At 42.3% G+C, this 15,831-nt stretch overlaps 1 protein-coding gene across 2 annotated transcripts in view; it reads left to right on the top strand.

Moving 5' to 3' along the window:
• Nucleotides 1-15,831, top strand: part of ARMC9 (armadillo repeat containing 9) — a 101,354-nt gene that overhangs the window by 6,933 nt on the left and 78,590 nt on the right. Inside the window, exons 5-8 of one of the 2 annotated variants that reach the window (XM_005882968.2) lie at nucleotides 3,596-3,688; nucleotides 4,983-5,007; nucleotides 10,845-11,002; nucleotides 13,364-13,462. In XM_005882968.2, coding sequence (XP_005883030.1) covers nucleotides 3,596-3,688; nucleotides 4,983-5,007; nucleotides 10,845-11,002; nucleotides 13,364-13,462 — 375 coding nt within the window. The remainder of the gene's footprint in view (nucleotides 1-3,595; nucleotides 3,689-4,982; nucleotides 5,008-10,844; nucleotides 11,003-13,363; nucleotides 13,463-15,831) is intronic. The other variant, XM_005882967.2, reaches the window with a different exon arrangement.

Below are 15,831 nucleotides of genomic sequence, written 5' to 3'. Positions count from 1 at the left end.
ACACACCCTACTGGGGATTGAGCCAGCAACCTGGGCATGTGCCCTTCCACCGGAATCGAACCTGGGACCCTTCAGTCCGCAGGCCAACGCTCTATCCACTGAGCCAAACTGGCTAGGGCTTACCTATAGGTCTTTAAAACATTTTTTTTATTGATTGATTACCAGGGGTGGGCAAACTTTTTGACTCGAGGGCCACAATGGGTTCTTAAACTGGACCGGAGGGCCGGAACAAAAGCATGGATGGAGTGTTTGTGTGAACTAATATAAATTCAAAGTAAACATCATTACATAAAAGGGTACGGTCTTTTTTTTTTTTAGTTTTATTCATTTCAAACAGGCCGGATCCGGCCCGCGGGCCGTAGTTTGCCCATGGCTGGATTAGACAGAGAGAGAGAGAAAGATATGTTGTTCCACTTACTTGCGCATTCATTGGTTGCTTTTTGTATGTGCCCTGATCCAGGACTGAACCCACAACCTTGGTGCATGTCGGGAAGGCACTCTAACCAACTGAGCTACTTAGCCAGGGCCTGCCTATTGCTCTTTTAATTTTTGGTGGGGCGGGGCCAGGCATGGGGTGGGCCAGAGGGCGGGGCCTGTGAGGCAGAGGCGGGGCAATGCGTGGGGGCAGGGCGGAGGGTGATCTTTTAATTGTTATACTTTATTTTAGTTAAAATTTCAGCATAATATTTATTTAATAAGATTTACCTATTATAGTAATTTTTGTTGACTTACTAAAATGAGTATGTCCCACAGAAGTTTATTGAAATGTATTTTGAGCCTGAACTATTTTGATGTAGATTGCTTTATCTAAAGATCTTATACTGTTTCCAAGAATCGCTATGGAGTCCTAGCTGGTTTGGCTCAGTGGATGGAGCGTCGGCCTGTGGACTGAAATCCCAGGTTCGATTCAGGTCAAGGGCACATACCCAGGTTGTGGGCTCGATCCCCATTAGGGGTCGTGCAGGAGGCAGCCAATCAGTTATTCTTTCTCATCATTGATGTTTCTCTCTCTCTCTCCCTTCCTCTCTGAAATCAATAAAAATATATTTAAAAAAATAAAAAGAATCTATATGGAGCTTACTCCTCTGCCATTGAACATTGGATGCAATTCTCCTGAACCCAGTGCATTTCAGTTTCCTATTCTGTTATGATTCAGTAAAACAACTCTCTCCCTCTTTAGTAGTAGCTGCTAAACCAGAGGCTGACTGATTCACCAAAGCAGGCTTGTTGTAAAGTAGCCTACATTGAATTCTGTGCTTGTTTGTTTTGTTTTTGGTCAGTCCAAATTTAGTTTTACCACTTTCTTCTCCTAGAAGGTTGAGATAGAAGGGTTAGGAAGGTGGTAAACTTGACAAGGATGGTAGATTTTCTCACAGTGAAGTCTTCAGTTTGTGAAAATTATGACATAGCAGCATGGCTACAGCTTAGCTAAGGGTGAGGTGAAGCTGGCGGTCAGGAATTGAGAGACCATCAGTATTCACGGAGTCATTTTATTCCTTTTCTTTTTCTTTTTGCTACTCCCTACATGTGATCTTGTAATGGTCATCATAGATACTTTAGTGTGTATGCATAATAAAATCTAAAGTTAATGCCTTTATTTTCTTTCTGACCTTACAAGGTTCCGAGAATGTGTTAACCTCATTCATCCCCTTTTCAATTTATGTGCTATTATTGTCAAATATTTTAGTTATTTAGTTTAACCCCACAAATCAGACTTTTCTGCTATTTTATGCAATCAGTGTGTGCATAGCTTTACCCTTACCTTTGCCCATATTTTGCTTGTTACCTCATCTCACGTTGAGGACCTTTCTTCTGGGGTCATTTTCTGCTCCACCTTAAGAACATTCCTTTAAAATCCCCCTTGGTTGTGGACTCCTTCTTTCAATTCTTGTTTGTCTGCAAATGTCTTGACTGCATTCTCACATTCAGGATAGTAGGTTTACAGTTACGTTCTTTTAGAACATTGAAGGTATCATTTCGTCTCCCATTATTGCTATTTTGAATTTGGCCATCAGTCTAATTGCTGCTACTTTTAGGTGATCTGTCTTTTTTGTTGGCCTTTAAGACTATAATTTCACTACAGTGTGTCTAGGGACACCCAGATGTTCTGTTTTGTTTTGTTTTTTAATGTCTTGATTTATGCTGGCCAACATAGCAGTCCTTTCCTGGGATTCTTTTCTGTAGATTGAGCACAGAGAGCCTAACATTGTGTGAGTTTCCTGCGGCTGCCCTAACAGAGGACCACAGACGAGGTGTCTTAAAACAACAGAGACTTACTGCCTTACAGTGTAGGAGGCCAGAGGTCTGAAATCCAGGTGTCTGCGGCAGGGCTGGACTCCCTGCGAGGCCTCCAGGGGAGGGTCTCTCCTTGCCTCTTCAGCTTCCGGAAGGTTCAAGTGTTGCTTGGTTCATGGCAGCATAATTCCAGCCTCTGATCTGTCCTTACATACCATCTTCTCTCTGTGTCTGTCTGAAATTTCCTTTTTTTTTTTTTTTTCAGATCATCAGCATAGCCAGGTTCTCCCTTTATTATCCTGTTACATCTGTATTTATACCATTTCAATTTCCTTTTTCTTATAAGGACACCATTCATGTTGGATTAGGAGCCCACCCTCTCCAATACGTCCTCATCCTAACTAATTAGGTCTGCAGCCACCCCGTCCCCAATGACCTCACATTCTGAGATTGGGACACACTTCAACCCATAACACACACACATTATAAATAGTTATGCTGCATCAGGGAATTATGAAATCTTTTTAAAATACAAGACTTTCCTGCTTATCTGGCAGTAATTTTTGAAAGTCAGGTAACACACCGGATGACTGATTGGGTGGGGCAGGAGGCGTGGGTGAGGATACGAAGCTGGAGGAGAGCAAGTGGGGAGGGCGGGAAGGTCTGTGGGCCGGGCAGGAGCTCGGGTCAGTGGATAGGAAATTTCAGTGATACAGCTTCATTTTGGTGGAACTTGTTAGTTTGGGTGGTAGATATTTTTATATAAAGACTATGAGGAAAATTGCCCTGAGAAAGATTGTTGCTTATGACACCTTTTTCTTTCACTAAAGTTATTTTTTTCTTCTCAATGAGCATTACTTGAGAGAAATAATTTATTTTTAAGGGACAAATCAAACTAAAAATATATCGTAACTCCTGACACGATGGAGTGCGTGAGGTACTGTCTTACCTCCTTACCTACATGAGGGTTATGGAAGCGAGTGTCTTTCTTCGGGAGGCCTTAGGTAACCAGTGGTCATTGTGTGTGCCTGCCAGGGCCACGTATGCCTCAACTGTACTGAATTCTTGTGGGTAACCAACCTAATAAGGTTACTTGTCATGCTTGTGTTTAAATCACATGAAATATTCAAATCATGTACAGGGTTATTTTTCCCCTGTTTATGAAAGAACTCTGTTTTTCCTTCCTGCTGTGGGTACTTGAATCTGCTGTAAATGAATTGGTCAGTTGTCCTAAAACCTGTGTTTTAGGCACCACACCACTGCCAAAACATCTAGCTTATTTAACCCTGAAGGCCACAACTTGACGATGCTGTTGGCATTTAGTGACCTAGCTTTTATTTTCCTTTTTTTTTTCCTTCAGGATTCTTGGAGTCCAGAATTGAAGTTGAAGTTGGAAAAGTTTCTAGCTTTAATTTTTAAAGCCAGTAACACGCCAAAGCTTTTAATGTTATATGTATCCTTTCAAAGCCGGTGGAGCCTGCCGTGGTGTTAGAGTGGCTTGCTGGCTTAGACTGCCTCACAAACAGGGATAATTGATGAGACCACTTTCACATGCATGGGGTGAATGAATTAGTAATGGGAGGGTGTGCTGAGGCCCATAAAGGGTTGACTTCTGTGGCATTGGGTCTCTGAGACTGGGTAGGGTCTTTTGTTTTTGTTTTCTGTTTTTTTTTAGAGAGTGGAAGAGAGAGGGAAAGACAGAGAGAAACATCAATGTGAGAGAAACGCATCGATTGGTTGCCTCCTGCACATGCCCTGACCAGGACCAATATATATATGTTTATTGATTTCAGAGAGGGGGAGAGAGACAGAAACATCAATGATGAGAATCATTGATCGGTTGCCTCCTGCACACCTCCTACTGGGGATCGAGCCCACAACCCAGGCATGTACCCTGACCGGAATCGAACCCGGGACCCTTCAGTCCTCAGGCTGACGCTCTATCTACTGAGCAAAACCAGCTAGGGCTAGGGTCTTATTTTTATGTCATGTGCTAGAAGCTGTGTTAGTAGGAAAAAAAAAAAGTCTGTCTTTTTGGAAAAGAACTCCTTGGAATAACTGTCCCTTTGTAGACTATTGCTCAACCATTTTTAAGGCCTTGAAGCCCTGGCACATGGGTTACGTGACCATATAACTTGTTATTCTAATTGGGACTTTAAAAAAAAATTGATTTCAGAGAGGAAAGGAGAGGGAGAGAGAAATAGAAACATCAGTGATGAGAAGAATCATTGATCGGCCGCCTCCCTCATGCCCCACCTTGGGGATCGAGCCCACAACCCAGGGATTTGCCCTGACCAAGAATGGAACCATTGACCTCCTGGTTCATAGGTCGACGCTCAACCACTGAGCAACACCGGCTGTGCTGTTTTCACCCCAATCCCAATTTCCCTAGGATAGAGCTTTAGCACTGAAGTTACAGTTAAAGGGTCTGAATTCAGATTTGCACGTTTAGTAGAACGTTTTGGTAGCAACGGGGAAGGTCTTTTGAAGGGGGTAAGGAGGCCAGTTAGGGGGTTGTTGAAATAGTGTACGACTTGGATGTACATGGAGGCAATTGACATGGAGAGAAGAGGGTTTATTTGAGAGCGAGTCGCCCAAGTGATGAGAAGCCAGTCACCATCTTAGCTATTTGTAGCGGCATTAAGTGGCCTTGGCCGTGCTGAGAACCCTCCCCACCATGCTGAGGTGGGGTACCCCGAGGACTGCATCCTGAGTTCCCATTTTCCTGAACTGCTTTCTCATTCCAGAAGGAGAATGGACAAAGTCACAAAGGTAAACCATGCCATGTAGATGAAAAAGTTTTAAATAACAACTTGGCCAACTCAAGTTTTAAGTAGTGAGATGGAGAGAATTCCAAAGACTTGGAGAATAGAACGAGGGTTTTAAAAGTCTAAATATTTATGAAGTGCTTTGCAATTATTTGTATCCGAGATTCCTTGAGGCCCACTTTTCAAGAAGGCTGGTGTTTTTAGCTTCGTCTTGCATGTCAGGTAACTAAGACTTGGAGAAATGAAGCAAATCCAAGTGCTGTGCCCGTGTAACTGCAGCCGCGCAGTTAGAAGACAGCCCGGCAGGGCGGGGAGGAATCGTTTTAGTATCTTTCAACTTTCGCCTTGAACTAGTCTAATAGCAATGTGGAGTACCCATTCTTATAAAGCATTTCCATTTTTTACTTTCAAGGTAGGAATTCCAGTCTTAATTTTTTAGCGTGAAAATGATGTTTTTCCATGATTAGTCATGTTTACTGGAACTGTTCACTTTTCAGGAAGGTGAGAAAGACTAGTTATCATGAAATTGGCCAGAGTTGGGTTCTTTGCCTGAGTTTGTCTTCGATACTACATTATAAAAACCGCTTAAATGTTTGTGCTGAAAGTATGTGATGTGCTTCAGGCCTTGGGTAAGGATAGGCGGCATCATCCTCAGTTCCAGCAGGTGGAGTCTTACCACATGGAGCAGCACATTTCCCTCCTCACAGCTGAGGATTTCAGAACTTCCTGACATTGTTCTTCCTGTTTCTCTTTAGAAAGTTGACGTTTTCTAAAGAAAGGAAACATTGATCAATGAGTTAGCTCTTTGCTTTCCAGGGAGTTGACAAGTGAGTGATGCTTTAGCGGCTTCAGATGAGAAGAGTTTAGATGTTTGTTGTTTTTTATGATTGGCAGCCGTGCAGATCCCCAGCCCAGCAGTTCCGAATTCTGGTTCTGCCAGCTGTGCTGCCCCCCTTAGGCCTCAGAGGGGACAGACCCCACTGACCTTTCATGGAGGAGCCACAGTCCTGTGCCTGAGCACCGAGGAGCAGGGTACAGATGTGGCCTCCTGGGGTCCCCATGGGATGGTCCCAGGGTGGCCAGGCTGCAGCCTTGGAGCTTCTCAAGGTGCTGTGCACCCAGCACAGTTATGTCTGAGGACAAGCCCCTCCAGCCCATCCCAGCTCCTCAGGCCTGCTCCCTGCAGTGTTGGTGCAGTTCCCGGGCCCTGGCTGGGCGGCTCCCGTGCAGCTTTCTCACATCACAGCTGGAATCGTCAATTGGGCTGGGCACTCAGGTCTTGCCCTGCAACGCCTGGAAACGTTCCTTTGCCCCACTGTTTCTACTGCTGTTGCTGCCTCGCAAACCACCTCAGGCATGAAACAACAACATCATTTTTTATTATTATCGTCTTATGTGGTCTGGGAACTGGACTCAGTTAGGCAGTTCTTCCTTGGGATGTCTCGTGGGTGTAGACGGAGCTGGTGGAGCCATGGCCAAGGCGTCCTCACCACGTGCACATTTCTGCTGGCTGGTGTTGGCTGTCGGCTGGGGTCTCAGCAGACCCCTTGACTGGAACACCTACGTGGACTCCATGTGGCCTGGGCTTCCTCAGAGCCTGGTGGCTGGGTTTCCAGGATGAATGTCCCCAGAGAGAACCAATGGAAGCTGTGTCACCCTTTCTGACCCAGCCTCTGAAGTAACTCAGTGTCATTTCTGCTGCATTCTCTTCCTTAGAATTGAACTCCTATGTTCAGTCCACATTCAAGGAAGGGGAATTACACCTCACCTCCTGATGGGCAGGAGTGTCAAAGACTTTGCAGTCATATTCTAAAACCACTGCCCCACCTCACGGGTCCCAGAGAACTGCCTCGGCCCTGCACTCGGGCTGCTCAGTCCCTGTTCAGATTAATTCTTTGGATGCCCTGGCACTCGGGGAGGGAGGTGGTGAGAAACTGCTCCCCGATTCCTGAGTTTCTCCAGCCCCTGACACCCCAGCATACCCTGCAGTATTTGAGGCTAGCTTTCTGCTGGGAACAGTTATGTCTCTGAAAAGTGGCCCAATTTTGCAGGCAAAATAAACATGGGAGGGGAGTGCAAATAGAAGAACCTGTATTTTTGTACAGATCTTTCATTTGAAATTTCAGCAAGGAGACCAGGGTTTTTTTGAGCCTTCTTTAATTTTATTTTAATTGAGTTTTCTTAGGATAGCCAAGCAAAATTGAGTCTGGCACAGTGTGTTCCTGTGGCCGAATACATCCCGAAATGCAGAATTGCCGTGCAGATTAGAGATTAGCTCTGTAGAGCATTTGCACCAGGGACAGGCCAGGGTCAAGACAGCCAGTGGTCACCTCTTTGTCCCCTCCTCCCGAAACTGTAGTTGCATTGACCTTAAGGCACAGACATGCCTCCAATTTAATTCTAGACTTAGGTGTGGGTTTTTTTGTGTGTGTGTGTGTTTTTAATCCTCACCCTGGGAGCGAGAGTATTTTTCCCATTGATTTTTAGAGAAAGTGGAAGGGAGGGGGACAGACAGAGAGAGAGAAACATATCAATTGGTTGCCTCCCACTCAGCCCCAACTGGCTGGGTATTGAACCTGCAATTGAGGTACGTGCCCTTGACTGGAAATTGAACCCTCTACCTTTCGGTCCACGGCCGACACTTTAACCACTGAGCAACCCGACCAGGGCAACCGTTCCATATTTTAAAATGATCATTTTGTCTTGAACAGCTAAGGGATCTCTAAAATGAAATCTCATCTACTCTTTTAAAAATTAAAAAAGCAGTGCCCTCAAACGAAGGAGGAATGTTAGCAAGGGGAAGCTCGACTGACCGTGGGGAAGACGCCACCACTGTTGTTACTGTTTCATTGCTCAGGGAACAACAGAAAACTTTCTGTGCCCTTAACGGGCGTTCTTTCAGTGAGCTCAGCACTTGTTTAAAACTCAGAATGCAGCTCTTCGGACTTTTGAAATATGAAGAATCTCAATAAATTTCACAAGCATGGCTAAGCCAGTTTCATTAAAATAACATGGAATAAGACATCTCCATTAAAAGTTGAGCTCTCACATTGCAAGGCGCCTTGGCTTAGATTTCCTTGTCTCATAAAATGTTTGATGGGATAAAAGAGTCAAAATTCTGTTTAATGCTCAGAAGTGAAGTTGGTGTTTTGTGCTGCGACTCAAACAGCTTACAGTAATGTTCCGGTCCTGTTTGTCAGCAGCGAAGGTGTCTGCAAGGTGATGGCTCTGGACAGCAGGCTGTTTTGCTAAATGGTGTATTTGAAATGGTCATAAATGTGTCAGCCCAGCTGCCTGCTCTCCTTCCTGCAGGCTGCGGGCAGTTAGAGCTCTTTTCCGTCAGTGTACCACACTTTGAGGTTGTCACAAATTCCAGTTCTGGGTTTCTAAGGCAAAAGGTCCATAAATAGTGTCTTACATTTACATTCATTGTACAGTGAGTTTCGAGGGGAAGAGAACTTAGTGCGTCCCCTTTACAGAGGGACTACTTTGATGACATCGATGTTTGAGAGGTCATTTGACCCAGCTAATGGGTTGCGGCACTTCATTCAGTATCTGCCACTTGGTATGTGATGAGAGAGTTCACACAGATACTCTCTAAACTTATTACTACAAAATGGGATTATCAGTATCCTGTAACATTTTCATTGTTGGAAGTTCCGGTTTATGTAATTTTGAATTTTGTACGTATGAAAAAGCTTTTCTAGTACTCAGTGTAGGGAGAAGGTAGTGACTCCCTCTCCCTAGTAATATTTAAGGAGAAGTTTAATAAATGACCTCCAGGGATTCCTCCAGAAGTTCAAGTACTGAACGTAAGTTTGTGCTAGGTGGCCTTTCAAAGTTATCTTTCACTACTCAGATTTGATGGGTGCTAAAGAATGATAGTAATAATAATTGTTCATTATTATGTGATATTTCGGGTTTTAAGAGTTAAAATATTTTACTTCTGCACATCAATAAAAAGTAAAAGCTTTTGAAATACAGTTTGAACATGGGTGATCCTCATAGGTGTTTAAGACACAAGTTAGGAGGAACGGATAACAGGACAGTGGCTCTGGAATGTTAGCATGTGCCAGAGCCGTGGGGGAGTTTGTTGACTGTATAGATACTCGGCCCCCACCCAGGAGCACAAAATCAGTCTCTGGAGGTGAGGCTTGATCATCTTTATTTCTGGATGATTCTGATGTATTTCAAGTTTGCAGGCCACTGCTGTAGGGTGTAATCTTCTGCCACTTTTTCAAGTTATAGAAATACATTTAGAAAATATTTGGTCCCTTCCCATGAAAGGAAATAATAATAACAGTTACCATTTATTGATCACGTGCTATAGGCTAACATTGTGCTAGGCACTTTGAATGTATTTGTTCATTTAATCCTTACAATAACCTTTTGAGATGAATATCATTTCCCCCATTTTATAGTTTTAAGAAATGAGACCAGAGAAGTTAAATATCTTGCCTCAGTTTATTCAGCAGGAAAGTGATAGAGTAGGGATTTGAGCACTGGTCTTTATAATTTTAAAATCTCTCTCTGTATACATGAACTGTGTTCTAAAATAAAGACTTTAAATATTACACAGAGGCTGGATTGGGACAATAGTGAGTTAACTTAGGTTTTTTCTATCCAAAATGTAGCATTCCAGGGAAGGGGAGGAGTGTGGTGGGACATAGGAGTGTGGGCACTGCTGAAGAGTCGCTTGTTCCAACTGTGCCCAGGGTGGCATGGCCAACAAGCACTGCCCATGGGGAGGACTTGGGGTGATTCTAAGAAGGAAGCCTAGAACCTTCCAAGTCTGCCTGCTCTTAGTGAGTGGATTATGCTTTAAGAAACTGGCACAGCCCTAACCGGTTTGGCTCAGTGGATAGAGCGTCAGCCTGTGGACTGAAGGGTCCCAGGTTCAAATCCAGTCAAGGGCATGTACCTTGGGTTCGGGCACACCCCCAGCAGGGAGTGTGCAGGAGGCAGCTGGTCACGATGTGTCTCTCTCTTCGATGTTTCTAACTCTCTATCCCTTTCCCTTCCTCTCTGTAAAAAATCAATAAAATATATTTAAGAAAAAAAAAAAGAAAAGAAACTGGCACAATGAGCCCTGGCTGGTTTTGGTTGGAGCATTGTCCCGTACACTGAAAAAGGTCGAGGGTTCGATTCCCGGTCAGGGCACATACCTAGGTTGGGAGTTTGATTTCTGGCCATTGTACATGTGTGAGGCAGTCAGTCAATGTCTCTCTCTCACATAGTTGTTTCTCTCTCCCTCTCCTTCATCTCTCTCTCTAAATTCAATAAAAACATACACTCGGGTGAGGATTAAAAAAGCAAAACAAAAAAGTGGCAGAATGAGCACCTGGAATCTTCTAGATTCTAGTTTTCTTCAGCATCAGTCAAGCAACCCTAACCTTTACTTAAAATGAAGAACTGCCCTGCGGTTATGAATTGTCCCGAAAACAACCTCACAGAGAAAAAGACACAAGTTTGGTTCAACCATTTTGCAAGCTGACTATAGAATGAAATGTTGAATTTGTTTCTTGTATATAAAGAGAAGAACTAAAAGAAATTGTGTGGGGTTCGGTCCAGGAGAAAGATTTTGTTAGGAAAACCAGAGATGATTTAGGTGAACTACCAGAGACAAAAAATAAAAAATCAGTGATTGCAAAGCACTTTGCTACTAAATGTGGCATGAAATAGAAGCAAAGTGTTAGACGCAAACGGTGTGAAGTTCATTGTTATAGCAAAATATGATAGTGGGCATGGTATTCCCTTGAGAGGAATGTTTTTTATTTTGTAGGGGTTTTTAATTTTTTTGTTTTATTTTGTTTTAATATATATATATAAATGTCTTCCTAGAAATGTTGCAGCAGCTCCACCAGCAGCTGCTAGAAGCTGAGCGTAGGTCAATGACATACCTGAAACGGTACAATAAGATCCAGGCGGACTACCACAACCTCATCGGAGTCACGGCAGAGCTGGTGGATTCTCTGGAGGCCACGGTCAGTGGCAAGATGGTAAGGAAGATCCCCAGCGGTTCATGTCTTTTCAACATAAAGATGTACGGGCACGAACCATGTTGATACGCGATTCCTGGCCACTCCCAGACTCGACCTTGCCTCTCTGTTTCACAAAGCCGAAGTGCACACAGGAGACCAAGCTGACGTGCTGTGCTGTTTATCATGCTGCTTGCAGCATTTTATACATTTTTCCTGAGACGTTATTGCCCATGTCTTTATTTCTCTACCTGATTCTTAGTATCAGTACAGAATAAAATGGCAACAGAAGAAGATTATGTAGTGCCATAAAAATAAGAGGGCGGTGCCCTTCTAGTAGATAGGAAATCTATAGATTTTCACATGTTGATTTTGGATCCAGTTACCTTCTCTGAACTCTGTTAATCTGATAGATTTTTTGATTGATTCTCCTGTGTTCTAGGTTAGTAGTCATATCATCTTCAAATAATATTTTTGTTTTGCTTTTTTCATTATGTATCTTGTTTCCTTCTTAGCATATTATGGCTAAGACTGTGGGACATTTTTAAATAACGTGATCATGGGTATCTTTGTCTATTCCTGATTTTAATGGGAGTAACTCTAATGTTGTACTTAATAAAACTTAGCATAATAAAATCTCTTTGTGGAAATAAAACATTTTTAAATGGATGTAATTGGAGGTTCACATGCAATTTTAAGAAATAATGTAGACAGAGTCCTTGTACAGTTTCCCCAATTGTAACATTTTGAAAAAGTATAACACAATGTCTCAACGAGGGTGTTAGCACTGATACAATCCATTGCTCTCATTCTGATTGCCCCAGTTTTACTTAACAGTCCATGCTTTTTTCAATATTTATATACATCTTTTACAAAAATGGACTCTAGTTCACATAGTTTTCTAATCCTCCTTAATATTTAGTCATGTGTTCATGACGTCATAAAATATTCTTCACAGTGCCTCCCCTCTAGTGGCTAGGCTATTCGACATTTAGGTTGTTTCCAGGTTTTTGCTTTTATAAATTATAAGTATAGTGGGAGATATCCTTGAGGATGAGCCTGCGTTGCATTTTTTTAAAGTTGATTTACTAGGTTGAAACCTATGCTAAGGTCCTTCAAGGAGGCTGTGCTAATCTGATTCCACTGAGACAGTTCATTCTCTTATACCCTTGTCAACCTTGGGCATTATCAATAACATTTTTATATTTTGTAAATTTCATCCATGAGGAATAGCATCTCAGGATTTAAATATGCATTACATTGATGACACATGAAATTAAACATTTTTTTCTTCAGTTTTTTTTAATTTCAAGAAAAACGATTTTAAATATAATAATGTTACATGCAATAAACCTTAATATTTCAAGAAAAACGATTTTAAATGTAATAATGTTACATGCAGTAAACATTAATATCTCAAGAAAAACGATTTTAAATATGATAATCTTACATGCAATAAACCTTAATATTTCAAGAAAAATGATCTTAAATATAATAATGTTACTTGCAGTAAACATTAATATTTCAAGACAAAAGATTTTAAATATGATAATGTTACATGCAATAAACACCAATTATTCAGGAAAAATGATCAATCTCTATGTGATCTCCACCTTTGGTCTTTGGATATCAGGATCCTCTCCTGGGAGTTTTCCATTGATTATTCAAGCCTTTCCTCTCCTGTGAGTTTTCCATTGATTATTCAGGAAGCCTTTCCGTATTTCAGTTGTAATTCCAGCTTGTTCCTGGGAGCATGTCCGTGCAGCATCTTCCTACTCTGCTGCCATTTTTAATCTCGAAATTAAACATTTTTATATACTTTTAAAAAATATATACTTTAAAAAAATATACTTTTCTTGCCCTTGCTGGTTTGGCTCAGTGGACAGAGAGTCCACTGAATTTGGCACAATTCAGCCCGCCGTCTGAAGGGTCCCGGGTTCGATTCTGATTAAGGGCACATGCCTGGGTTGTGGGCTCGGCCCCCCGTAGGGGGCGTGCAGGAGGTGGCCAATCAATGTTGCTCTCTCATTGATGTTTCTGTCTCATCGATGTTTCTATCTCTCCCTCTCCCTCCCTCTCTCTGAAGTCAATAAAAACGTATATTTTTAAACAAGCAGGAAACAGTATCAGGAGTAAGGGGTTGATCCAAAGTCTCTAAGCCACAGAAAACTCTAGAAACCTAGAACTGAAAAGTGTGCCGTGTTTTTGACATTTAGAAGGACATTGGTGGTGCTTTAACTACTGAGAGCTCCTGAGTTAAAGCAAAATTTCCTCTCTGGCCCTTAAAGAAACTCGCAAGAGACAGCTGTGACTGCCTGGCCGCTTCCGCTGTCTCTGGGTGGGTCTCATCCTTTCACCAGCCAAACTCATGTCTCTTTGCAGATCACTCCTGAGTACCTGCAGAGCGTCTGCATCCGCCTCTTCAGTAACCAGATGCGGCAGAGCCTGGCCCACAGCGTGGACTTCACGAGGCCCGGGACGGTGAGGCTCTGTGCCCCTGATCTGCACCCCCTCCCCCTAAAATATTGTAACTAGTCCCACCGGCATGGCTCCGTGGTTGAGCATCAACCTATGAACCAGGAGGTCATGGTTCAATTCCTGGTCAAGGGCATGTGCCTGGTTGCAGGCTTGATCCTTGGTGTGTGTGTGGGGGGGGGGGGTGCAGGAGGCAGCTGATCAATGATTCTCTCTCATCATTGATGTTTCTATCTCTCCCTCTCTCTTCCTCTCTGAAATCAATAAAAAAATATATTAAAAAGATAATGTAGCTAAAAAACTGAAAGAGCAGGAGAAAATAACATTCAGAGGCTGCACCTCAGCTGACGTTGGGGTCTGTAAATGCCCGGGAGGAGGAGAAGGCTGTTTTAAAGGAGTGAGCAGTTGGAAGACGGCCCCCTGGGGAGAGGCGTGTTCTGCTCTGCCCAGTGGCGCTGCTTGTGGGTGCCGAGCGCGGTACCAACGAGGGGAAAATATTGCAAGTTGTATGACCTAGAGCAGGAGTTTTCTTTTTAACGTTTTACTTGGAATAATTGCCAACACAGAAAAGTTGCAAAAATTGCACAAAGGACACTTTGTGTAGCCTTCACCCAGATTCAGCTGCTGGCAGTTTATCCATTGGTTTGTTTACTTTCTGTCTCTACATAATCTGTTTTCGGAACCATTTGAGGACAAATTGCATGTACCATGGCCCTAATTCCTAAATCTTGAGTGCAGAGTATATTTCTTAATAGGGATACTGTCCTGTATAACATGTGATTATAAACTTCAGTAAATTTAATATTGATTCAGTATTCTTCTCTAATCTGTGCATTTTCTAGTGGTGTGAGCTGAGCCATTCATGTCGATTGGAAGTCCAGGGCCATGCATTGCTGCCACATCTCTTAGCCTTCTTTACTCTTGAACGTTTCCGCGGTCTTTTTTGACTTTCATGAAATTGAGATTTTAGGAGAATATAGTCCTTTCCCCTTTTGAAAATAGAACCTTTCTCCTTTTGTGTTTGATGTTTCCTCGTGATTAGATTTGGGTTTGCATCCCACGCCAAATACTACATAGGTGCCGTCGTGTCCTTCTTAGGCGGCTCATGTGGAGGCCTCTGCTGTTGAGTTGGGTCCTAACCGGAGGAGCAAGTCCTCTAGTATCTCCTGGGGAAGTTTTCAAAGTTCATGAACCCAGGTCCCTGGAGCTCACACCACCCTGCTGCCTGTCCAGGGGCTGAGTGGGTGCAGCCAGGTGCATTGGGTTAGGAAGGAGGTGCCAGGGGATCCTGAGGCACCCCCATGGGTCTGAGCTGTGACTTTTAATTAAGGGTTTGCCCATTAATATTGGGGTCTTTATAAACATACTAGGGCCTTTTGTAGTATGAAAAATATAATTTATTTCCACCTTGGCTGGTGCAATGGTTAGAGCATTGGCCCACGTAATGAAGGGTAACAGGCTCAATTCCCAGCCCCGGACTGGTTGCATGTGGGAGGCAACCAATTGATGTCTCTTTCTCACATTGATGTTTCTCTCCCTCTATCCTTCCCTTCTACTATCTAATAAGCAATGGAAAAAATATCCCTGGGTGAGGATTAATAACAACAAAAATAATAATAATGATAATAAATTATTCTCGGAGGGGAGGTGGGGGAAGGTGGGTGGGAACTAATCAACCAAAGAACTTGTATGCATATATGCATAACCCATGGACACAGACAATAGGGTGGTGAAGGCCTGGGGTGGGGGCAGGGGCCGGCTGGAAGATATCAATGGGGAAAGAAAGGGGACATATGTAATACTTTCAACAATAAAGATTTAAAAAAATAAAATAAATGTAAAAAAACAAAGATGAAAAAGAAGGACATATGTAATACTTTCAACAATAAAGATTTAAAAAAATAAAATAAATGTAAAAAAACAAAGATGAAAAAGAAGGACATATGTAATACTTTCAACAATAAAGATTTAAAAAAATAAAATAAATGTAAAAAAACAAAGATGAAAAAGAAGGACATATGTAATACTTTCAACAATAAAGATTTAAAAAAATAAAATAAATGTAAAAAAACAAAGATGAAAAAGAAGGACATATGTAATACTTTCAACAAAAAAATAATAATCTAATATCTATGTATGATGTCAGATGGGTACAAGATTCATTGGGATAATCACTTAGTAAGTTATATAATTACAGGAGTGTACACCTGAAACTAATATTATATGTCAACTACAATTGAAAAATGAAAAATGATTTATTTATTTTTAAATATATATTTCTTTATTGATTTCAGAGAGAAAGGGAGAAGGGGAGAGAGAGAGAAACATCAATGATGAGAATCATTGATTGGCTGCCTCCAGCAGGTCCCCTACTG

Source organism: Myotis brandtii, unplaced genomic scaffold, assembly GCF_000412655.1.
Source record: "Myotis brandtii unplaced genomic scaffold, ASM41265v1 scaffold744, whole genome shotgun sequence".
Taxonomy (NCBI): Eukaryota; Metazoa; Chordata; class Mammalia; order Chiroptera; family Vespertilionidae; genus Myotis; species Myotis brandtii.
The sequence above is the reverse complement of the archived record's forward strand: the minus strand, read 5'-3'. Positions and strand labels throughout refer to the sequence as shown.